Raw genomic sequence first — 25,227 nt, 5'->3', positions numbered from 1 at the left:
ATTCCCCAAGCGATAAGGGGCGTAATCTTGGCATCATCCTTAAAGATGAGTAGGAAAAGGATAGTGAAGGTGACTATCTTCCCCGCCTGCCCTTTGTCTTTCTGCTGTCCAGCTGGATCCCCAGCGTCCATCCCCTGACCTGATTTACTAAAGAAATCGAGTGGAATAACGGAGGGGGAAAGCTATTGATTGCAATTACGGTAACTCGGTTGCTAAGCCGAACGGGCTCATTTACATATAATTTGCATGCTCCTGTGCTTACTTAAGTACGCGATAAGTCTGCACTCCTCTAACAGGGCACCCACGCCCACCTGCCACACTGCCGCTCACTGCTCTAGGCCGGGAGCCCCTTCCCCTTATCCAGCAAATTTTACTTCCCTTTCGGCTTCCTTAGCCTCACAAACGCTGCCTCTTAGGTCCGCCTCCCAAAGATTGGCCCCTCCTCCCACCCGTAAGCTCCTCCCTCCGTCTTCTCCTCCCTCCCCAGCTGCCAAATCTCTCTTCCCCGCCCCCTTCTCTATTTCTGAACAGGCATGTTCCAGGCAGCTCACCCGACTCCCTAGATTACTATGGGATCGGTAGGGTCCTGAGCGTCGGAGAAGCAAGAAAGCATAGCCCACGAAGAAGGGCCTGAACTCAGAAGAAAAATCGAGATCTGCTGGGGATTTTTTTTTTTTTTTTTTTGGTCTTGGTTGTGCGAGGGAGGAAGAGAAAGTTGTGAGGCCCGGTCGAAAGTGAGGCAGCGCGAAGGCCCCCTCAGGCGGCGCCGAGGGCAGCCCCGGCAGCCGGGGCCTGGTGCAGCCGCCGCGGCCGCTGTCAGGGAAGCGCAGGCGGCCAATGGAACCCGGGAGCTGCCGCTGCTGCTGAGGCGGCGGTGTCGGCAGCCCGACCCCGACCGCCCGCACCCCCTCCGCCGGGGTCCCCCGGAGGTGAGCTGCTCCTACCCCGTGAGTGCCCCCTGCTCTGTGTGTGAAGGGGCCCCTCTCCCACCCTGTCCCGCACAGCGTCCCCCGCCCCCACACCTGGGTTTGACTACAAAACTGCCCTCCCGGTGGCAGCTGCACCCCGGGTTCCTTCTCCACCCTTTCTTCCCAAGCCTGGGGTCCTCCTCTGCTTTTTGGCTTCCTCTTCTGTTTAGCTCCTCCCTCTGCCCGGGGATTCCCCCCTCCCTCACTCTTATCCCTGTTGCCTCCGTCCCGAATTATTTTAAGTCGTCAACCCTTTCCACATCACGACGCCTTTTATAATGTCCATCCTTGTTTGTCTTTCCTCGTTGTCTGTGCTCCAGCCCCGAATCTTTCCCATGGCCTCCGCCTTTACCCCTTTTCCTATTTTGTCCCTTTCCTCCGATGTCTCTATGCCACCCCAGCACTGGGTTCCCTTTTCCCTGATCTAAAGATTGTGGCCCTCTCTTCCTCTGCTGCTTCGGATTCCGTTACCTCACTGCCAGCCACCCACCCAGCTCCTGGCTTCCAAGAATTGTCTATTCCCTTCTCCTTAAGGCATCTAGGCTCTCACCATCATTCCCAAAGTACTACTTACAGTCTCCTTTGACCTTAAGCCTTACCCTTCTTCTCTGGAGTGCTTTATGATTCCTGTAACTTTCTTTAGCTTCCCTCTACCCTTCCTCAATTCCCCCAACCTCTGGAGGTTTGTTCCTGTAGAAGAGAGATCTGACAGTGCCCCTTCCCATTCAGGATTTCCAACTTCGACACCTCCCTCGAGTTTAAAGGGTTTTGCTGATCCTTGTGACACTTGGTTCTGTTTTCCTTATGGTCTTTACGTGTTCTCTGTCATACTCTTTACCTTTACATACCACTGATTTCTGGATCAGCTAAACCTTGAGCTAAGAAGAAAATGTGTTGGGAGGAGAGGGAGCCTCAGCTGTCTCAGGCTTTTCTCTGGACAGAAGGGTGTTTCTGAAGGATGGAGCAAGTTTAAAAGAAGTTCCTATCAGACTACACTTTGTTGGAGGAACGAACAGTCCTGCATGGAAACTGAATGAGGTTGTGAGAAATTTTGTTTTGGATTATTTAATTTTAGGCTTGTCTTAAAGGGATCACAGAATAGAGTCTCCTCCCACTCCTAAGAGGAATCAGTTTACTGTCTGTGGCTTCACTAGAATGGTTTTGGTTGATTCCTTAAGAGTTTAGGCCTGGAGTGGGGTTGGTCAGGGGGTAACTGGGAAAAGGAACATGAGACAATGGAAAGAGCTTGTATATTCAGAATCAGGACTCCTGAGTTCAGCATGTGACTTCCTCACTTGACCTTTAGAGTGACTTTTTTTGGGAAAATGGTCCACTCTGTAGGCATCAGTGTAGTAATAGGCTTATAGCAGGATGTGGGTTGGGGGAAAAAATTAGACTTAATTATTTGTTTACAAAACATTCTGGGTTCCTCAGACACAAGGTATTTATGAGTAGTGATTTAGTTGTTCTGATAATTTTCTTTCATTCTGGTCTCTCTGTTGGGCCTTTCTAGTCTTACAACCATGGGAGTAAATCAGTTTGAAAGACAGGCTCCAGGCCAGCTTCTTTCATCTGCCTTGCTTTTTTCCGCCACAGCTGTAAGTTGCTGACCACCTTTGCTGTTCCTCTTGTACTTGAACCATAACTCCAGATTCTGTAGATGGAAAGTATGTTTGTGGGAAAGTCCTTTGAAGAAACTGGCTGGAAAAGAAAACTTGGAGTGAGTTAGGACTTAGGAAACTAGTTGCTTCCTTGTATGCCATGTCTCTTGGCCTGCGATAGCAAAGAGGGCATATGAAGTTCCATTCATCTTCCTACTCTAGGCTTGTTTGAAAGTAATCATGCTACGTCATCCCACTTCTCCCTTTGTCTCCCTCCTCGTTAGCCAGTGTCCAATCTCATAATTCCCCTTTTTAGGAGCAGCTTCACTCCTTGGAAGCACCCCCAAAGAGAAGTCATATTTCCCCTAGTTTCCCTGCTTCCTTCTCAGAGCTGGGTCCACACTGCATGAGAACATGTTTGTTGAATGCCATCTAAAGCAGCAAATTGAGATTCTTTGATTTGGGGAAGAAGTTTGAGAGGGACCTCTCAGTAACTGGCATGAGACAAGAGAGGGCCTAGTTCAAGTGCATTTGGAGCTTGCAGCAGGAAGGAACAATTCAGAGAGAGGTGAGTGTACAGGTTGCTTTCTTTGCCATCTGTCTGTTACAGCAGGGGCTCCCAGAGCTGGCTTGGGCTGTCTGGCTGGAATCTGCTTATACCAGCTCTATAGCCCTGAACAGAATTCTCAGCCTGATTCAATATTGACTTAACTACCCAGAGACCACTGCTCTCCCTACCCTCCTGTTGGTAGCTTGAGAATGCCCTCTCCCCTGATGCCACCCTGCCTTGGGGCCTTGGGTAAGTGTTTACCTGGTTCCTGGTAGGGCTTGAGCCTGTTTGGCTGCTCGGCTCTTTGTTTCTACAAGGAGAAGGTTGTACTCAATCTCCATTTTTACCGTTAAGGTTAAGGGGGAAAGGTGAGCTCAGACTTCCTTAAAGAAAGGTTTGAATTAAACCTTGAGATGTGAGGAGGAAATTCTCAACCACAGAACAGGCAGCTTAGGATGATTAGGAGTCTCTTTAGAAGAGCAACTTCTTTTTAAAAATTACTACTAAAGGCATACATGCATTTGAACAAATCCAATTGTACTTAAAGAGTTTATGATGAAAATCAATACTTCCTTTCCCTTCATCCCTACTCCTAGAGTTAACGTGTTAATTATTTCAGTGTTTCTCTCTGACAGTTATTGCCATAACCTTAGATAAAATGCTTGTGCCTTTGTTTCTTGGTTTATTAATTGTTACAAAAGAAGATTGCGCTTTAGAAGATTCATACCTCTTGCTTATATATTGTCATTTTTATTTCTACTGGAAGCCTGTGTAACTTTTTTTTTTTTTTTGGCTGCGTTGGGTCTTCGTTGCGGTGTGCAGGCTTCTCACTGCGGTGGCTTCTCTTGTTGCGGAGCACGGGCTCTAGGCGTGCAGGCTTCAGTAGTTGTGGCACTTAGGCTCAGTAAGTAGTTGTGGTTCACGGGCTCTAGAGCACAGGCTCAGTAGTTGTGGCACACGGGCATAGTTGCTCTGCAGCATGTGGGATCTTCCCAGACCAGGGCTCGAACCCGTGCCCCTGCATTGACAGGCGGATTCTTAACCACTGCACCACCAGAGAAGTCCCCTGTGTAACTTTAAATAACATATTTGAATCTTCTGTTCTTTCCATTAACTTTTAATAACCTCTCTTAACTATCTACCTTGTAGGATGAAGATATTGGCTCCACTACTCTTTTTTCCAATTCACATGATCCATCTCAAAGGGGTCTTTTTTTTTTTTCAAAGTGATCTTTTAAAAGGAAGTGGAAAATTGAGCTCACCTCTCTGCTTGGAGGCAGAGCACTAAATTAGATGATCTCTTAAGGGTCATTCTATGAAAATACAGAAACGTATAAAAACGTGAGGATTGATCTGAAGCAATTGTATTTATCTAGTTCATGGAAAAAGATTTTAAGAAGGGAATGGTGATTAACTGAGTGAGGAAATTGATTTGGGGCTCTTTATATCCTGTCCTACCAGAAACCAATCCACCAAGTCCTTTAACGGAGGCCATGGAGGGTTGTTTGCCTAGAATCTTTTGAGGTGATGAGAGGCGGGAAGCCACGTTAAGTGATAGCATTCCCTTCCCCCAGAGTCTTCTGCAGACATTTACTTAAATGCTCAGTCACAGAACACATGCATATGTACCCTCTCTGTCCTCTCTCACTGCTGCTGTTCTCTGCTTTGCCCTGAACAACCCTCTGATGCTCAGCTGAAGATTCCCTGCATTGCCCAGACATAACGTGTGGAGCCAGTCGGTTGTCAACATGCCCCCCACCCCCCCCACACACCCCTTTCCTAGAAGCCAGCTGCTAGTCCGGGGCGGGGTCGGCCTCTTCAGTTCCCTTCCAGTCTCCCTGGAAGGCCAGTTTAGGCTCCCAGTGTGAAATGTGGAGCCTCAGTTTTCTGAATGTCCTTGAGAGCCATAGGAGTCATTTGATACTAAAGGTTTGGATTTCCTTCTCTCGTGTTTTTCTTGTTCTCTGACTTATAAGGGGAAGGGTGGTGAATACAGAAACTGTTTCTTCCTTTTTTGCTTTCTAGTCCTTTCTCTCTCTTTAGAATAGTTACTGGGGCTTCCCTGGTGGCGCAGTGGTTGAGAATCTGCTTGCCAATGCAGGGGACACGGGTTCGAGCCCTGGTCTGGGAAGATCCCACATGCCGCGGAGCAACTAGGCCCGTGAGCCACAACTACTGAGCCTGCGTGTCTGGAGCCTGTGCTCCACAACAAGAGAGGCCGTGATAGTGAGAGGCCCGCGCACCGCGATGAAGAGTGGCCCCGGCTCGCTGCAACTAGAGAAAGCCCTCGCACAGAAACGAAGACCCAACACAGCCAAAAATAAAAATAAATAAATAAAAATTTTTTTAAAAAAATAGTAAATATATATTAAAAAAAAAAAGTTGGGTACTCTGCCCGTTTAAAAAAAAAAAGAATAGTTACTTATCAAAGCTATATTTTCTTTGCATTTGAAAATGAATGAATTGATGTTGAGGACCATTTCTGGATTTAGGTTTGGAAGAATCCATTTTTTATTTCTTATTGCCTAAATTGCCAAAACAACCTAAATTTCCTTCAACTCCTCCTTTTCCCCATGACTTGCTTCAGATGCCGGCAGTTCCTGAGGCTCAGAAAGGCCAGGAGGGAGGCCTAGCTCCAGTTTGGTAGTTTCTAGTGGCAGAGCTGCCTATACCGGAGAGGAGTTTGGTTTTCCTCCTTCTCTTGACATTGTCTGTTCCCTGGAGAGTAGAGGCTGCCAAACTGGGGACCTGTTCTCTTCAGCGGGAAGTCCCCTGAATACTGTGATGTGGGATTTCTAACTGAGCCCTGGAAAAAAAAAAATGATGGTCTCCTTTCCTTCCTTCCTGGTGCCAGTAATAATCCCAATTGTGACCATTTCCAAATCTTCTGTGTTTCCTAGTGAAGTCTGAGATGCTGTTTGTGGAGAATGTCTGAACTTCATTTCCCTTGCAAGTTTTGAAAAGTGGATTTTTAGGAGCTTTTGGTGACTTGGAAGTCTCTGGAGTAGAGGAAAAAAGAAAAATGTGCCAAGCCTAGAGAGATTGAGAAAAAAGAGTTGGTTGTATAAAGTGATTGAGGTTGTTGTGTGAGTTTCTAAGCAGACCTAAAAGGTAGTGGTCCCAGTTGAATTTGAGTGACCCTCTGGTGCAGAGTGTCCTACAAAGGTGCAGCAGGGAATGACTAAAGCTTCATTCTTATTATTCCTGTGCAACCCATAGTTGCGAGTAGAGACAGATCCGCACAGGCAGCCATGCTGGTTCTGCTGCTCAGAGGGCACTGCCTAATTTGGGAGAGGGCATAGTGAAAGAGTTGCCACCTTTTTGCTGATCCCAAGCTCAAAACTGCATCAAAGAAATTAAATTTGGGGTTGAACTTCTTGCTTGACAGAGTTGGGAGAAAGATAAACCAAAGTAGCCATTTTTGATGCTTTCTGAGAACTTGAGTTCCCCATCTGTCTTCCTGCAAAACTTTAGTGGTTGACTGCTAGGAGTCAGGGAGCTGTACTATATAATGTTGGGCAAATGAAGGTAACCTTGAGTCTTAACATTTCAGAGGTGCAAGAAGAGGCACTGGAAGAGTGGCAGTGGAAACCATGGCTTTGCAGAGTGACTAGAGAATCTGTATCTTGAGCCTCCTTCCACTTACCCAAAGTATATGCACCCAGGTTGACTAGTGTCAAAGCTGATGTCACTATCAGTTGGAAATTACCTGCATTCCAGCTCCACAGCTGCTTCTGCCTTCCTCTTGCTCATGCTCTTGAGTGTGTCTTAGATTCACTCTATTTGTATTTTTGTGAAGAGGCCTCTGAGTCCATTGCTGACTGCAGCCAGACTCCGGAGCTGGGTTGATCTGACATTAACAGTGTGCCTCTCCCAGTCCTTGCTTTGAAATTTCCTCCTGTTCTGCACTGATTCTCCTGATTTGGATTTGGTGAGGCTCTGAAGAATCATTCTAGAAAAGCAATGGCTTTTATCAACAGTGTTCTCTCACTGACTTTCCTTCTGAGAGTCCCTCCAGAGAGGGATTCTTGGTTATGTGCTTCCTGCCCCTCCCTGTTCTTTGGACATTCTAGACACATGAGTTCCAGCCTGATATCTTTTTGCCTTCTCACAGCCCCTCCAGTTCTTGGAGTGTGTGTATGAGAATGGGGAAAGTAGTGTTGGGATAATTGTTTTGGAAGAGTCTCAAGTAACGAGTATTAACTGCAATTCACTTCCGTTATAAACAACATGTGTGTGTGCACACGCATTGTTTACTAACCTTTTAGGTGATTAGGATTCAACTAGCATTTGTTAAGTACTACTGTGTGCCAGGGACTGTGTTAGATCCTTTTACACACATAAAGTTATTTATTCTACACAGCAATAATAAGAAGTAGATATGTTTTTCCCATTTTGCAGTTGAGGAAACTGAAACTCAGAAGATATGTGGTTTGTATAAGTTTACACATCTCATAATGGCAGAGCCAGGATTTTGAACCTCAGCCTATTTGACTCCAAGTTCAGGAGTTTTTCCACTATCCTTCAGCTGCCACAGCACTTGAGAAAGGGAGAATGATGTCATGAAGTCAGACGAACAGAGAAATGGCACACTTCAGCAGGGATGATTGTTGTTTTAGAGCTTTTTCTTCTCAGTGAAGCCTGGTGTGGTATTTGCTGGGCCTTATTTCTTGGGAACTTTGAGTCTAAAAGGGAAGGTAAGAAAGTATCTGTAACTAGAAAAATACATCCAGATTTTAACACTAACTAAAGGTGAGATGTTCAGGACCAGTGTATGGAGTGTTATATGAGTAAGAAAATACAGTTCAAAGAGGAAAAGGAAAAGGTTATTGGCAGGCATTTAAAGGGAGATATGGAGATAGAAAAGCATTTGAAGAGTTGGGGACAAGGGAATTAAAACCAGAATTGCTTCCCAGTCTGCCTGAAGAATTTGTAAACCTATATGAACAAAACACATATAAAGCAGCATTCTGCAAATACAAGTTAAGAATAGAGGCTAAGCTGAGTAAGTAAGTGCAGAAGGAATGAAGAGTAACGTAGCAATCAGAAGTGGAGGGAGGTAGTCAGGGAAAGCTTCCTGGGAGGAGAGGACTTTTCATCTGATTTTGAATGAGTCCAGGAAGGCATAGAGAGAGGAGGTGCCAGGGAAGATTTCATGGTGAAGGGAAGACCTGAGGATGGCACCACTAACCAGTGTGTGTACGTGTCTCCCTTTCTGTTCCTTTCTCCCTCCCTCCTTCCTTCCGTAGCCTGGAAGCTCGAAGTCTGGCTGCGGCCATGGGAGACACGGTAGTGGAGCCTGCCCCGCTGAAGCCAACTTCTGAGCCCACTCCTGGCCCATCAGGGAACAATGGGGGCTCCTTGCTAAGTGTCATCACGGAGGGGGTCGGGGAACTATCAGTGATTGACCCTGAGGTGGCCCAGAAGGCCTGCCAGGAGGTGCTGGAGAAAGTCAAGCTTTTGCATGGAGGCGTGGCCATCTCTAGCAGAGGCACTCCACTGGAGTTGGTCAATGGGGATGGTGTGGACAGTGAGATCCGTTGCCTGGACGACCCACCCTCCCAGATAAGGGAGGAGGAAGATGAGATGGGGGCCACGGTGGCCTCGGGCACAGCCAAGGGAGCAAGAAGGCGGCGGCAGAACAACTCAGCCAAACAGTCTTGGCTGCTGAGGCTGTTTGAGTCAAAACTATTTGACATCTCCATGGCCATTTCATACCTGTATAACTCCAAGGAGCCTGGGGTGCAAGCGTACATCGGCAACCGGCTCTTCTGCTTTCGTAATGAGGACGTGGACTTCTATCTGCCCCAGTTGCTTAACATGTACATTCACATGGATGAGGACGTGGGTGATGCCATCAAGCCCTACATCGTCCACCGTTGCCGCCAGAGCATTAACTTTTCTCTCCAGTGTGCCCTGTTGCTGGGGGCCTACTCTTCAGACATGCACATTTCCACTCAACGACACTCCCGCGGGACCAAGCTACGGAAGCTGATCCTCTCAGATGAGCTGAAGCCAGCTCACCGAAGGAGGGAGCTGCCCTCCTTGAGCCCAGCCCCTGACACAGGGCTGTCTCCCTCTAAAAGGACTCACCAGCGCTCTAAGTCAGATGCCACCGCCAGCATAAGTCTCAGCAGCAACCTGAAACGAACAGCCAGCAATCCTAAAGTGGAGAATGAGGATGAGGTAAAATTCCCGGGAGGGCCAGGGGTAAGCAAGGCGGCATGGAGACAGGATGTCTGACATAGGGTTACTCTGTCCTTTTCTCTCCGTCCCTCTGTTTCATTTCATCGATAAAAGCATGGAATGTTAGAATGGAAAAAGACCTTAGAATTCATGTATTCCAGCTGCCTCATTTTACAAAGGAAGAACTCGGAGACCCAGAGAGATAAAGTGACTTTCCTCAGGTCATATAGCTAACAGCAAGGCTGATACTCCTGACTCTGTCCAATGTGTTTTTACTAAACTGCACTGCCATTCTCTTACTGAGAACTGTGGCAGAGACCCTCCCCAGCCTGACTTGAAACCTGGGCTATCTACCAGGACCTCGCAGAGCAGCAACCATGGGGGAGGAGAAGGGACCCTGTGTGTGAATTTTGTGTGTGCTGGGGGAGGGGAGATGTTAAGTAGAACCTCAGCTTCATTCTCCTAGCCACTCCTCCTCATAATCCCTCTCGCCCACTCCCTGAAGATCCTGCTGTTTGTTGACATAAGGGTAAGGTTCATTCCCTATCATTGAGGCATCTGCAGAATGCCCTCCCACCTGCCTTTCCTTGGGGGAAAGGATGTCTTGCTTGTCTTTTTCCCATATCATTTGGGAGAAGCACAAAAGGAAGAGGGAAGCAGTCCTGGTAATAGAGTAAATCTTGGGCATACCCAGTGTCTAGTCAAGGACCTGAAACCTAAAGAAGAGAAAGCAGCAGTCAGGGTATCCCATTTAGGATATAGAGCAGGGATGAGATAAGCACATCAGTAGGTTATACCCACCTTTCATTCCATATCTGGACAGATAGCAGGGGAAGTTGCCCGGTGGACAACCAGTAGTATCAGTGACCTGATGTCCCAGCCAGACAATGGTGCCCCAGTCCCCACCCCACCCCGACTCACCACCAGCCACGCTCCCATCCTGTCTGCCAGCCTAGCCTAGGAAAGAAGGGAGAAAAGAACGAGGAATTTGCATTGTTGGAAAATGCATATAGTTGTGCTGGCATCTGCCTCTGTGGGGGCACATAACCCACCCACGTTTTTGATACAGTGGGACTTCTTTCAACTAGAGAGAGGTCAGAGTGACTAGGGAAGGGAAAAGGCAAGAGCAGGGGAGACTACAGAGCCTGGTCTCTCTGGAAATTCGGTATTTTATTATGAGAATAATAGTGAAGCTAAAGGTACTAACATTTATTGAGCACTTACTACGTGCCAAGCATCATGTCAAATACTTTACATTTAATCCTCACAACACCCCTAAGAGACAGGTATTATTTTACCATTGAGGAAACAGCTTAGAGCGGTTAGATGATTTGCCCCAGGTCTCTCAACCAGTGCATATCAGACCAGGCCTCAGCTGTCAGAGTCCATATGGGGAAGAACAGCCTAGGCCTTAGCCATGAAGGTTTCCACATCCATGCACAGGCAGAGCCCAAGTGTTCTCAGAACCAGAATAGACCATTTTCATTTCTGGTTGAGCTTGGCAGGGCAGCCCAGGGTCATGAAGGGAGGCTGTTGCACAGCAAGAAGAATCATCCAGAGCCGGTGGGACTAAGGTCGTGAAGTGTTCGGGAGCTCCTCCTCTTGGGGTATCAGAGGGAGCCTGTATCAGTATGAGTGGGAGCAGCTGCAAGTGAATCCCTTGGTGCCTCTTGGCTTTTCTCTGTAGGCATTTTGTAGTTCTCATCTTAGGACCAGAAAAACTGAGGCCTCTGGCTTTTCTTACTCTGTGTTGGTCCTCAGTCCCTCTTCCTTGCATCTAACTCCTGCCGAGGGTGGGATTTGGGGTGATGCTGAGACACAGTTATTCTGTGAGTGCTTAAATCCTCTAGGTTGGCTTCTCCAGCTGCCATTCTTCCCAACCTGGCTCCTTTATCTTGGGTCAGTAGATCCAGGAAAGGAAGGAGATACCACGTCCCCAGGCACTCCCATGTTATCTGATGCTGGCAGAAAGAGACACCTGAATCCACTGTGGCTCCTCAGGAAATGTGAGAGTGAGAGTCACCAGGAGTCTAAGCGTTGGAGTCTTCAGCACAGAGGTCTCTCCAAACCCCTTTGGCATTTTGAGGATACATCTTTCAAGACCTTTGTCTCCCAAATACCAAGGGAATTGTTTTTCTTTCTTTCTAATACTCCTTCTCCCTGTCATGCAACATTTATTCACTCAACATATAGCTCTTGAGCTTGTATACTGTGTGGAGCCCTGCACTAGAGGCAGTGGAGGATGTAGGATAAAATGCTGTCCTTCACTCCAGGAACTTACAAGGTAGTATGGAGAGCGCATTAACTAGGAAATTGTTTACTTTGTGACTCTTGATTTTGTATCCTGAAACTTTACTGAATTTATTAGTTCTAACAGTTTCTTGGTGGAGCTTGTGACTCTCTGGAAATGTTGATTCCTGCATGTGAGGAGGAAGTATACAGCTTCCTAAAACAAAACATAATTATCTCAGGTCTGAGCAGAGACTCCAGAAGGAGAGACACACCGCTCCCCATCTCTCGCTTTCCCGTGGGTTCGGAGTTTAATCCTACCCTCCTGCCACCAGTAGGGAAGCTCTGGAGGGTGAAGAGAGGCCTCAGAGAAAAGGCCCAGGTGCTCATATAAGTCTCTTCCTGCCTGGGGTATCCCTACAGAGTTCTTCTCTGCCCAGATCTTGCAGAAGGTTGTTTTCTTTTAATGAGAAATCCTTTACACTCTTCCCTACATTCAGAGGGCTCTAGCACTGATTCCTTCCATCTTCCACCATTCCCCACCCCTCCAAGCCCACTCCTTCAAAGCAGTTTCTCTCAGCCTAGTCAGGGAACTCTGTTCAGGCAGTTTTGCAGTTGTAACCAAATGGTAAATATTCTGGTGTAGGGTTGGGGGTGCAGGGGGCAGTAATTTAGCTGCTAGCCCCACACCCCACATAATGATACTTGTAGATCAGCTTTGTCTTCTCAGGGCTATAACCTTTGTACAGAGAAATATGCTGCATATCACACTGTAAGCCCCAGCAGGCCTTTCAGCCTAATAGAGTGTGATGTCAGCTTCTTGGCCTCAAGCTTTTCTCCTTGGAGCTGACTCAGTTTGAGTGACTCAAGCCTACAGAGTAGGAGAGAGGAGCAGGTCATGATATACCTCCCTTCCCCCAAGGCTGTTAATGAGTCAGGACCGTCCTGTCTGTAGGAGAGTCAGCTGGAGCGTGGCTCATGGAACCAATATCCTGCCTGCTGTTCCTTCCCCACCCAGCTCATGAGTAAAAATTGAACCAGTAAGTCACCATAGCCTCTAGCATCCTCACTGCCTCAATTCTCCTTCCCACCCCTGCCCAAAGCAGTTGTTGCCTTGGGAGAGTGTTCGGCTTGGCTTCTCCCTCAAAGTGCCCCTCTCCCTAGGTTCTTCAAAGAAAGACCTGACTAGAGGACCTCCAGCTAGAATAGAACTTAAACCGTGGAATTAAGTAGATGCTTGAAACGCGGATTGCAGAGTAGCTCAGTGACCACTGCCCTCCTGCCCTGGGAGTTCCCGGGACTTTGTCTCTCAAGTCCAGGCCCCTCCCTTGCTGCACATTTGTGCACACATACTGCCCCTTCTTCCTGCTCTGGGAGACCTTGGTGGACAGAACCCAGGATGGGCCTGTGCACGAGCTGCAGCAGAGCCGCTGAATGAGCTTCAGGACCGGCCCTTTCCCCTGTTTTGCTTACAGACACCAGTAAGACATAGGAATGGGGTGAGGTTTAGCTAAATCCCCTGGGCTGGGACTAGGACAGCTGCTGCTGGTCAGCTACTCAGCTTTCTCAGATGGATTCAGCTGGTACCTGGCTCCCCAACTTATGTCAAAAAAATTGTAATTTATTGAGTATCATGTGAAATAACCTGATAGGAAGCCTACAGAAGTTTGGTAAGAAAGTTATTCATCCTTAACTCCCAGCAGCATCTAGCCCAGAAGTTTCATGCTCATGGGTCCATGGTATCCCTTGTCACATGATTGAAGGTTGGGATTAGGTTTCCCAGGGTGATAATGAGGCTGATTAGAGAGGAGATGTACCTGGCACTGAAAGTTTAGCTCTTCTGCTTCCTCCTTGACGTTTCCAAGAAGCTGGAGGAACATGGGATTTCCAGCGTGGGGGCCATGAAGCTTGTTAAAGTCAGTCTCTCGATGGTGGTCTCCGTGGAGAAGGGGTTGGTTGCGAGCATGTGAGTGGATGAAGAGAAAGCAGGGAAGCTTGGCAGCGTGGTTACCTCCCTGAGGGATCCAGCTTCCGGATTTGTCCCAGAAGGAAGACTTGTGCAGGCAAGAAGAGAAGGGAAGAAAGTGAAAAGCAGAGGACAGTGTCTCTTCAACCCTTCTGACCTCAGGGTTTGCACTAGCCTTCCAGCATCTTCCACAGGTGTCAAGATTCTGGACAAGTGGCATTTGTGGGTTGACTTTCTTTCATTAAAGCAGAAAGGTAGAGCTACACAAGAGAAGCAGTTATGATCCAAGTTGGAGCTAAATTCTTTGCCTTTGTCTCTCTCCCTTCCCTCCCCGCCCCCTCCTTCTCCCCTTGCCCTCCGGCCCTTTCCCAGGAGCTCTCCTCCAGCACCGAGAGTATTGATATTTCATTCAGTTCCGTAAGTGGGGCCAGGCTGGGACTGGGTGGCAGGCTCCCCCCATGGCCGCATTTCCTCTCCGTCCCCAGGTCTTCTGAGTCCCCAGGCCAAGGCTGGAGTTAAAAGGTGCCTTTTCTTCCTGGGACATCAGCTCCTCCCTCCCAGGCCTCCCAGACCTGGAGGAGCCCCTGCTGTTTATTGCCAGTGCTCTGAGCCCAGGCTGAGTGGGGCTCAGCTGATCCTTCTCCCAGAGCCAGCCGGGGTGCAGTGCAACTCAGCCCCCAGCTCCTGGGTCTCCAGAGCGAACAGCTGGGAGGGAGGGAGAGTTTATCCCTGGACTGGAGCCGAAAACTGCTTGGCAGGAAACCCTGAGGATCCTGTTTCTCCCACCCAGAACCCTTTCCCCATGGCTTCTGCCATCAGACCATCAAATACTTATTCAGTGTCTTCCAAATGCTAGGCCCTGTGCTGGGTGAGCTGACTCGAAAAGCAAACAGGATTTGGCCTGAAGGAAAGTTTTGCCTCCCCACAGCCAGTTTTCTTTTTAACTTCAACCACATTTCTTCCAGGTCTGAGTTCCTCCCTTTCCCAGCTCACTGCCCATGATGTTCCTTAATCCTCATTCTCCTTTCTTGTTCCCTCTGAACTAACCCCTGACCCTCTGGTCCCACAGGGTCTCGGACCTTGTTGCTGGGCAGAGACGTGAGAGGAAATGCTGGACCCTCTGGGAGTTTGGATGACTTTTTTACACTTTATTTTTGATTTGTCTACCCAATCAGTTTGTTCTGTGCTGATCCCCTTTCAATCATGATTCCTATCTCCTCCCATGTGGCAGTGCCTCTCTCTCGAGGCCTGGGGTCATGTTTCCAACATGCTGACGTAACTTAGGGGCCCCCGACCCAAATGCTGAAGTGAGGATGGGAAGGAATTCTTTTGTTTCTAATCTGAGATAACTATGAATTGTTTGGGGTGGAGGGTCCTTGGGACCGTGACCATTTGCCACCTGAGTGGATGGATTAGGAGATAAGGATGAACGAAGGAGTGAGTCTCCAAATTTCCTTTTCCTTTCTTTCTCTTTCTCTATTAAGCCCCTGGGATATTTCCAGGGACCACAGAGGTCTAGTTCTATTGTCTTCCTGTCTTTATCTCTGTTCAACCCTGCCTCCCAAAGCATTCCTGACTGATTCAGACACCCTGTTTTTCATTATTGTATGGGGACCTGAGCCAGCCTGCTGTGGGGTAGAGGCTGAGAGATGAGCCGCTCCTTTGAACCCTGGCTCTGTGCACATGCAGAGGTGGGCATGGCACTGCCCAGCTCTCAAAAGAAGTTCTTTTTTGCAGTGTGAGGGAGTGAGGGTAGAAATTCTCACTCAGGAAACTAAGCAAGATACAGAGAGGGAGAGAAGCCTGGTGAGTGAAATACTACTGTTTCTATAAGAGGAAGAGATACTGTTCGTATCTAGGTGAGGAGAGATGGAACGGGGTGGCTATCCTGATAAAATGCCCCTTACGGTAGAAGGACTTAGGCTGGGAAAAGAGCCCTTCTTCCTGTCTAGCTGAGTCCATCTTTTTCCCCACCCCCGCCTTACTCCCTAGACTGACTTTGCCCTTTCTGAGAATGAAGCGCCCAACGTGGGCAGCCAGCCTCACAGGAGGGAGCTAATATGGGGAGCCTAGTCCCTGAGAGGTAGGGGAAGAGGATCTGAGGAGGATTCACTGAAAAAGACAGGTCTTGAGGGCCCTCATCAGGGGCTGAAAGGAGCTGTTGTTTTCTCCACCCACCTGCCCACCCCTACCTCCCTCCATCTGCTTTTTCTTTCCCCACTGACTGTTCCCTCATTAGGGCAAAGTCAGCTCATCCTTCCCTCATCCCCTGCATGTGCATTGACCCACTGTGAGAGATTGTGGGGTGGACGGGGATGCCGTGGAAAGCAACAGAAGTCACTTATGGATTGAGTCCTCCTTTGAAAGGGGAGATCCTGACTCGCCATTCCCCTCCTTAGCCTTGTGGGCCCTGGTAGAGACCCAGCCCAAGCACCCAGGTGGGGAGAGGGACAGCCTCATTCTTGAGATGGGCGAAGCACTTCAGGTGTAAGCAGCATTTCTCTCTGCATCCCTGGCTGACCTCTCTGGATGTCATCCCCCCACCCATCTTGAAGCCTTGGGACAGTTTCTCAGAACCTCAAGTCCAAGAGAAGAGGGGTGCACCTGGTGACCTGGATTCACACATCCCCCCCTTACCCTCAAGAAGTAGCCTGTGGAGGACTGTGCTGGCTTTTCCACCTGTTCCCAATTCAAGTTGACAGGGGTGGGTGGGATCTCCTACGAGGGCCTAAAGGTAGCTCCTTCCCTGGTGTTCTAGAGACACTGAGACTCCTGCCCTGCATGGCCAGGAGTGACTGGGCCACTTTTTTCTATGGTTTCTTCACTATCTTTTACTTCACCCCAACCCCCTGTAGCCCGTCAGACTGGCTCCCGAGCGAGAATTCATCAAGTCCCTGATGGCGATTGGCAAGCGGCTGGCCACGCTCCCCACCAAGGAACAGAAAACACAGCGGCTGATCTCAGAGCTCTCCCTGCTCAACCATAAGCTCCCTGCCCGAGTCTGGCTGCCCACTGCTGGCTTTGACCACCACGTGGTCCGCGTGCCCCACACCCAGGCTGTTGTCCTCAACTCTAAGGACAAGGTAGGTGGGCTCTGGCCCAAACCATTCCCCTCATCTGACTCTACTCCTGTCGTTGTCCGGGGTGTGTGTGTATGTGCCCAGGGGTGCCCCACCAGCATCCTAGACTCCCTCCATAGCTCACGTGCACGTGTCAGCCTTGACTTCACCTGAGTACTGTTGTGATTCCCAGGGCCCTCCTGTCCCCATTCTTGGGCTTTGTTTTTCTGGATCAAAGAGGCCTGATCTTTTCAGCTTGCCTCTTGCCATGTCTCAGGAGAGAGCCGCTCTCCTCCCCTCCTTACAGTCCTTTTGGTAGCTCTTCTCCAGCCCTTCTGTAACTCTTAGGCTTTCCAGGTACAGCAACAATGAGAGTAGAGAAATCTTTGTTTCTAAGACCTTTTCTGATCACAGTGGGCAGGGAGAAGGAGAGAATTAGCTAAATTAGTCTGCTGGTTGAAATGAGCACTAATGGTTCAGATTTTTTTCCCAGAAGACGTATTGAAGATTAGAATCCTGCTTGGAATGGTGCCCAACTTTTTCCCAGTCTTTTTGTCTGTTTTTAGGACAAGCCCACAGAGGCATTCAGGCCTCTCTGAATGGGTGGTAATTGATGGTTTGGAATGGTTTTGCCCCGGTGCGTTATCTATACATTTTGAAGCTCAGCTGAAACATTTTAAAGACCTGCGTACTCTCTCAGCCAAATTCTTTTTTTTTTTTTTTTAAGACAGTGATGTAACAGTTTTATTTTTAAAATATCAATATTTACATGACACCAGAAAGTATATACTTTGGCAAGTAACTTCTCATGAAAAATTTTAGCTGTCAACTTAAAACTGAGGGGATACATGATTTTTCAGAATACTTTTAGGAAGTACATAAGCAGAATAGTGTGTGGACCACTGCTTTACAAGACTGTGTCCTGTTCAGTTTGGGGGACACCTCTTGTAGTAGAACCACCTGGGGAAGGTGGACACCTTTTTTTAAATGCAGATTCCTGGGCTCCAGCCCCAGGCTGAGTTACTAGATTTGGGTTGGGCCCCAAGTAAGTCAGTTTTCAACATGCACCCCAGGTGGTTCTCATGCAAACCAACATTTAAGAAGCACTATTTCCAGGGAAAAAACTAGTATTTTACAGTATTTCAGCCATGGCTGAAGAGGGTAACACCTCAGGTATGTTTTTGATTAAGGAGAGAACTGAAAGACGCTAAGAATTGGAGCTCACAAAGTAGCAGCACCCATAGGATAAGTTCCTGCCCTAAATATGGCATTCCTGCTGCCAGGGGACTGATGGATTCAGGTTGGAGCAGGAGTGGGCAGCAGGAAGAACCGTGTTAGCAGAGTTGAGGTTTGGGGGGAACAGTGGTGGAGGTAAGTTGCAAATACTGTTCTCACTTACCCCCAGGCTCCCTACCTGATCTATGTGGAAGTCCTCGAATGTGAAAACTTCGACACCACCAACGTCCCCGCCCGGATCCCGGAGAACCGAATTCGTAGCACCCGGTCGGTAGAGAACCTGCCCGAATGCGGCATCACCCACGAGCAGCGGGCAGGCAGCTTCAGCACTGTGCCCAACTATGACAACGATGATGAGGCCTGGTCGGTGGATGACATAGGCGAGCTGCAGGTGGAGGTGAGGGAGCTCCAAGGGCACAGCACCTATTCTGGAACTTTCAATGTATTTGAGACAACACAGCACACCCTGAGACAGGCTGAAGCAAGTACCCAAATGAGTGCCGTAGGTAGTGACAGGTGTGAGAGGGGACAGCTCTGAACAGCTCTAGTCTGGAACAGATTCAGGTGGAGCTCGTTTTCCTGCAAGAAGAATTTAGGCCTACTGTAAGAAGGAACTTCTAAGCCCAGGGGAGTGTGAAAAATTTAATCAAAATATATATTGAACACCTGCGATATAAAGTTGTCTTAGGAACGCAGAGAAGAATCAGTCATACATTCATTCATTCAAGGAATGTTTATGGAGGGCCTTCTTTGTGCCAGCCCTGAGTGCTGTGTGCTAGTAAACAAGGCTTGGCCCCTGCCTGCAAGGGGCTTATGAGCTAATAGGAGAGAGAACGAAGCCAGTCAGCAGGTAGATGTAGTGTGGTGTGATCCAGGTTGTGCTGGAGAGGATGGGGTGTCATGGGAGCACCTGAGGGTGGAGGTAGCACTTATTCCAGACTTGGGGTTGGACATGCCCCAAAAGATTTCCTGGAGGAAATAATATCTCAGCTGAGGCCTGAAGGTAGGTAGGAATTAGCTGTACAGAGTATTCCAGGCAGAGGAGACAGCAAGTGCAAAGACTGGAAGACATGAGAGAGCTTGGCCCCTTTTAAGAATAGAAAGAAATTTTGTGTGGCTGTGATGTGTGGTCGTGAGATGACGAGGTGGTGAAGAATGAGGCTGGAGAGGCCGTCATGGGCCAGATTGTAAGAAGGATCCTGTAAACTGTGGAAAGAAACCTGGATTTTGTTCTGGGGTTGTAGGGATCCAGAGCAGGATTTTATTAGAGCTGTAGCACAACCAGATTTCACTTTGTGAAAAGGCAGACTCTCTGTACTTGAGCTTACAGTCCAAATGGGGAGACTGGATGCAGACATTTAAGAAAAAAATCTATGTATAAGATACACAACAAGGCAATGTGCAGTAAGTGATCAATGGGGTTAAGGAGAAATGCACTTGTACAAAGGAAAGAGTAAAGAAGGGACTTGATATGGACCTTGGGGTCTGGTAGAGTATTTTATAGTTAGAGAGAGATGGGGAGATAAGACTGAATGGCTTAGGTTGAAGAAATGCTCAGAGGAACCTAGCCTGGAGAGGTTCTGTTCTGGACCCTAAGGGAGAATGCATCCCTGGCCTTGGGGAGCTCTCAATATAAGGCTGAAAATTCAGCTTTCTGTGATGGTCATGGCAGTGGTTTGCAAACTTGAGTGCATTCGAAGTCTTCTGGAGAACTTGTTAGAAATTCAGACTTCCAGATCCCATTCCCAGTAATTCTAATTCAGATTGATGGTGGGGTTTGGGATCTGCGTTTTAGCAGCATTCCAGGTAATTCTGATGCAGGTAGTTGACACATTGAAAAACACTGCTAGAGGATCTGTGTGCGGGGTAGGGGGGGTGCCTAGGCAGTTTGGGGTCCAAGTGGTCAGGATGGTGCGTAACCAGGGGAGGCTTTTTGGAGCAGGGTTTGGAAGGGAGGACTGATCGTGTCGTGGAGATGGCAGCACACAGGGTGATCTGAGGAGGAGGTGAGAGAGGCAACCCCTGTGCTCAGCGCTTCTGACCTGCAGTCCCCTGCTCTCCCCAGCTCCCTGAAGTGCACACCAACAGCTGTGACAACATCTCCCAGTTCTCCGTGGACAGCATCACCAGCCAAGAGAGCAAGGAGCCTGTGTTCATTGCAGCAGGTGACATCCGGTATGGCCAGGCCATGTTGCCCGTCATTTTTCATCCCTCTCTTAGGCACTGCCTATCTCTTTGTCCCCTTCCTGTCTGTCAACCTGTATCTTTCTCTCTTCTCTCTCCTTACTCTGTCCTTGTCCTGAGGCCACCAAACTTGAGGCGTTGAAGGTGTGGGTTGAGAAATTACTGGGCTACTACAGAAAGAAGTTAAATTTTAAAAGGACTCTAAAGGAATGAAAGCACCAGAGGAAAGAATTACAACAGCGTTTCCCAGAGTGGGTCTGAGGACACACGTGTCAGAATCCAGGGAGAGGGAGGAGATCTTGTTGGAAATGCAGATGCGGGAGCCACACCTGTTCTGAATGCAGAATCTTGGTAGGAGAATGGGCAGGGCCTGGTAATCTGCATTGAACATGATTACAAACCACCAGGTTAGCAAAAAGATATCAGTGGTGTGTTTCCTTCCATGAGTCTCTCTCAGCCCAGGTTTCTATCTCTGTGTGCCCAGAATCAAGAAAACAGTGCAGGAAATGCTGGCATAGACAGGGACATGAGGATCTGGGGTAACTCCTCCAAGCAAATGATATAGTTTCTTCCTGCTAGACGGCGCCTTTCGGAGCAGCTGGCTCACACCCCCACAGCCTTCAAACGAGACCCAGAAGACCCTTCTGCAGTTGCTCTCAAAGAGCCCTGGCAGGAGAAAGTGCGGTGAGTTGGGTGGGGTCCACCATCCATATTGTCTCTCAGCCCACCACCCACCGCAAAATCCATCAGGCCCCCAGGCGGTCTGAGTCCTTACCTTGTGAGGAGTTTGATTTGGATTTTTGATAGAAGCCGTGTCTCTGTCCTCAACCTGGCATCACCCTTTGACATCTTTTTGCTTCTCTTCACAGGCGCATTAGAGAGGGCTCCCCCTATGGCCATCTCCCCAATTGGCGGCTCCTGTCAGTCATTGTCAAGTGTGGGGATGACCTTCGGCAGGAGCTGCTGGCCTTCCAGGTGTTGAAGCAACTGCAGGTAAGAGAAGGGAGGGAGAAAGAAGGGAAACTCAGCCCATCTGCAGGCCACCTGAGGTGATCACTCAGGTCCTTCTGCAGGGAGCTCTGCTGGGGACCATCTTCCTGCCCAGGTCTAAGTTGGATTTACGTTAAACTAAGCTGGTGCTCCTACCAGGAAGTACAGCCCCGGGAGCAGCTCCACAGCGATCTCTTGTGGCCCTTTTGTGACTGGCACCTGTTCTGATCACTGATCGGAACTCCCAACTGATTTGCAGCAAGTGGGTTGCAGTGGGCTGAGATGTCAATCCCTGACCCCCAGGTTAGTTGCCTACAAGCAACTTCACCTGTTTAATCAGTTCTTTATATAAATATTTTCATTTTCTGGAGAAACTTTCTCTGACCCTAAATCCTTTTTGGTCTTTTTCCCTGTTCTTTCAACTTGGGTTAATAGCTCCCACTCACCCAGCTTGGGAGGTGACAGCGAGGTTTCCTCTTCTCCCTCCCGTTTTTGGACATCTCTATGAGATACCTTTTCCCACATGCCACCTGTGTCTTGTCAGACCCTGGACTCCGTTCAAAACTTCCTGGTTCTCAGTGGGATCGGGGGTTTTACTCACTTGGTGGCCTAGAATTCAAAGCCACTAAAGATGGGAACTGTCCAAGGTTGGGGACAGAGGGGAATTTAGCCTCCTCCCCCCATTTAGAGAGTCACAGTGCCTCTGTGTTTTCTCACAGTCCATTTGGGAACAGGAGCGAGTACCCCTGTGGATCAAGCCATACAAGATTCTTGTGATTTCGGCCGACAGTGGCATGATTGAACCAGTGGTCAATGCTGTGTCTATCCACCAGGTGAAGAAACAGTCACAGCTCTCCTTGCTCGATTACTTCCTGCAGGAGCATGGCAGTTACACTACTGAGGCATTCCTCAGTGCCCAGCGCAATTTTGTGCAGAGTTGTGCTGGCTACTGCTTGGTCTGCTACCTGCTGCAAGTCAAGGACAGGTAGGTGAATTCCTGTCCCTCGTCCTAAGCTTTTCTTCAGGGTTCCCTCTGTCCCTTCATTTATTCATCACGACCTTCCATTGCCAAAATGTAAAGATGAAACAAACAACATATTTTAAGCAGAGACAGACACGTTCATGTGCCATTAAGGCTAGGAGGCAGACTGACAAGTACCAGGGTAAGGGCCAAAGAAGTGAAGGATTTATGCGAGGAGCAAGGGTTTGAGCAAGCAGGGTCTTGAAGGACGAATGGGAATGAGGACAGAGAAAGCTGTGGGGGAAGGATGTCCCAGGCAGAGGAAACCGCTCGAGGTGATTAAAGCTTGGGCCACACTGCATGGCACAGTAGTAGCAGTGACGTCAGATAAGTTGAGGCCAGATTAGTGGGGCCTTCTTATGAGGCTGAGGAGTTTTATTCTGCAGGCAGAGGGAATGCCATGATCCAGTCTGTGTTGAGTGAATGTGCCCTTTGGCACTGTGGGTGAGGTTGGATGTAAGTGGGCCTTTGCAGTGAAGCTAGAGGTAATGAGGCCTGGCCTGAGGGCAGTGGTGGTGACTGACGGCAGAAAGGAGCAGATGGATGTGAGAGACGTGGTGGACACAGAGTTGAAACCCCCAGCCCTAAACGCTCCTCCTTGTTCCAACATATGATTTCCAAACTCTTAAGTATCTGTTGTTTTGCCCAGAGCTGTCATTTCTCTCGATATCATGTGACCTTTATGAAGCTCAACTTCGCATATAGATGAACAACATACCATACAAAGATAATTACACCCTTGAGGCTCTGCTTTTTAAGACTGTCTCCAGACAGTGACTCAGGGTCAATACCTAGAATGCTCCTGTGAGTTGTGCCTCTCCGAGGGCATAGGGCAGCTGTCCTGGGAAGGCACTAATTCAGTGGCCTGTGCTTCCAGTGATATGGCAGCACATTAAGATCAGCTAAACAGAGCCGCTTATCAGAAATCTAGCATCTATTAAGTGCCTATGATGGCCTAACATTCTTTTTTTTTTTTTAATTGACGTATAGTTGATTTGCAATATTGTGTTAGTTTCAGGTGTATAGCAAAGTGATTCAGGTATACACACACACACACACACACACACACATACACATATTCTTTTTCAGATTCTTTTCCATTATAGGTTTATAAAAGATATTGACTACACTTCCCGGTGCTATACAGTAAATCCTTGCTGTTTATTTTATTATTATTTATTTTAATTAATTAATTTATTTTATTATTTGGCTGCATTGGGTCCTCACTGCTGCGCGTGGGCTTTCTTTTAGTTGCAGCGAGCAGGGGCTACTCTTCACTGCGGTGTGTGGGCTTCTCATTGCGGTGGTTTCTCTTGTTGCGGAGCACAGGTTCTAGGTGCGTGGGCTTCAGTAGTTGTGGCACGCGGGCTCAGTAGTTGTGGCACGCAGGCTCTAGAGCGCAGGCTCAGTAGTTGGGGCAAACAGGCTTAGTTGCTTCCACGGCATGTGGGATCTTCCCGGACCAGGGCTCGAACGTGTATCCCCTGCATTGGCAGGCGGATTCTTAACCACTGCACCACCAGGGAAGCCCCTGTTTATTTTATGTATGGTAGTGTGTATCTGTTAATCCCATACTCCTAATTTATCGCCCCCTTCCCCTTTGGTAATCATAAATTTGTTTTCTGTGTCTGTGAGTCTGTTTCTGTTTTGTGATAAGTTCATTTGTATTAGTTTTTTAGATTCCACATAGAAGTGATACCACATAATATTTGTCTTTCTGTCTGACTTACTTCATTTAGTATGATGATCTCTAGGTCCATCCCTGTTGCTGCAAATGGCATTATTTCGTTCTTTTTTGTGGCTGAGTAATATTCCATTTGTGTGTGTGTGTGTGTGTATACATACACACATACACACCACATCTTATTTATCCATTGATCTGTTGATGGACATTTAGGTTGCTTCCTTGCCTTGGCTATTGTAAATAATGCTGCAGTGAACATTGAGGTGCATGTGTCTTTTTTTTTTTCCTTTTAATTAATTTATTTATTTATTTTCGGCTGCATTGGGCCTTCGTTGCTGAGCGTGGGCTTTCTCTAGTTGCTGCGAGCGGGGGCTACTCTTCGTTGCGGTGTGTGGGCTTCTCATTGCAGTGGCTTCTCTTATTGTGGAGCACGGCGTCTAGGCATGTGAGCTTCAGTAGTTGTGGCTCACCAGCTCTAGAGCTCAGGCTCAGTAGTTGTGGCACATGGGCTTAGTTGCTCCGCGGCATGTGGGATCTTCCCGGACCAGGGCTTGAACCCATGTCCCCTGCATTGGCAGGCAGATTCTTAACCACTGCACCACCAGGGAAGTCCAGTGCATGTATCTTTTCTTTTCTTTTTTTTTTAATAATTTTTATTTTTATTTTTATTTATTTATGGCTGTGTTGGGTCTTCGTTTCTGTGCGAGGGCTTTCTCTAGTTGTGGCAAGTGGGGGCCACTCTTCATCGCGGTGCGCGGGCCTCTCACTATCGCGGCCTCTCTTGTTGCAGAGCACAGGCTCCAGACGCGCAGGCTCAGTAATTGCGGCTCACGGGCCCAGTTGCTCCGCGGCATGTGGGATCTTCCCAGACCAGGGCACGAACCCGTGTCCCCAGCATTGGCAGGCAGAATTAGAGTTTTTGTCTTTTCCGGATACAGCCCAGGAGGGGGATTGCTGGATCATATGATAACTCTAATTTTAGGGGGTTTTTTTTTATAGTTTTATTTTATTTTATCTTATTTTTTATTTACTTATTTTTGGCTGTGTTGGGTCTTCTTTGCTGCACATGGGCTTTCTCTAGTTGTGGTGAGCGGGGGCTACTCTTTGCTGCAGTGCACGTGCTTCTCACTGTGGTGGCTTCTCTTTGATGTGGAACACGGGCTCTAGGGTGTGCGGACTTCAGTAATTGTGGCACACAGGCTCAGTAGTTGTGGCATGCAGGGTCAGTAGTTGTGGCGCACGGGCTTAGTTGCTCCAGGGCATGTGGGATCTTCCAGGACCAGGGATTGAACCCGTGTCCCCTGCTTTGGCAGGCGGATTCTTAACCACTGTGCCACCAGGGAAGTCCTAATTTTAGTTTTTTAAGGAACCTCCATACTGTTTTCCATAGTGGCTCCACCAAATTACATTCCCTTTTCTCCACACCCTCTCCAGCATTTATTATTTGTAGACTTTTTAATGATGGCCATTCTGACTGGTATGAGGTGATACCTTATTTTGGTTTTGATTTGCATTTCTCTAATAATTAGCAATGTTGAGCATCTTTTCACGGG

General features: G+C 48.3%; 1 protein-coding gene across 5 annotated transcripts in view; it reads left to right on the top strand.

Annotated features, from left to right (window-relative positions):
- The first annotated feature begins 528 nt into the window (after positions 1 to 528).
- PI4KB (phosphatidylinositol 4-kinase beta) overlaps positions 529 to 25,227 on the top strand; it is a 28,763-nt gene continuing 4,064 nt past the window's right edge. The window contains exons 1-10 of one of the 5 annotated variants that reach the window (XM_059931080.1): positions 531 to 929; positions 2,959 to 3,137; positions 8,369 to 9,305; positions 13,873 to 13,917; positions 16,356 to 16,583; positions 17,965 to 18,192; positions 19,861 to 19,970; positions 20,559 to 20,663; positions 20,849 to 20,972; positions 21,689 to 21,954. In XM_059931080.1, the coding sequence (XP_059787063.1) occupies positions 8,397 to 9,305; positions 13,873 to 13,917; positions 16,356 to 16,583; positions 17,965 to 18,192; positions 19,861 to 19,970; positions 20,559 to 20,663; positions 20,849 to 20,972; positions 21,689 to 21,954 (2,015 nt within the window). In that variant the 5' untranslated portion in view covers positions 531 to 929; positions 2,959 to 3,137; positions 8,369 to 8,396. Of the gene's footprint in view, positions 930 to 2,958; positions 3,138 to 8,368; positions 9,306 to 13,872; positions 13,918 to 16,355; positions 16,584 to 17,964; positions 18,193 to 19,860; positions 19,971 to 20,558; positions 20,664 to 20,848; positions 20,973 to 21,688; positions 21,955 to 25,227 lie in introns of all 5 variants that reach the window. The other 4 variants (XM_059931099.1, XM_059931070.1, XM_059931090.1 and 1 more) reach the window with 4 other exon arrangements.

Source organism: Balaenoptera ricei, chromosome 1 (genome assembly GCF_028023285.1).
Source record: "Balaenoptera ricei isolate mBalRic1 chromosome 1, mBalRic1.hap2, whole genome shotgun sequence".
Taxonomy (NCBI): Eukaryota; Metazoa; Chordata; class Mammalia; order Artiodactyla; family Balaenopteridae; genus Balaenoptera; species Balaenoptera ricei.
Note: the sequence above shows the minus strand (reverse complement) of the source record. Positions and strands in the feature narration are given on the sequence as shown.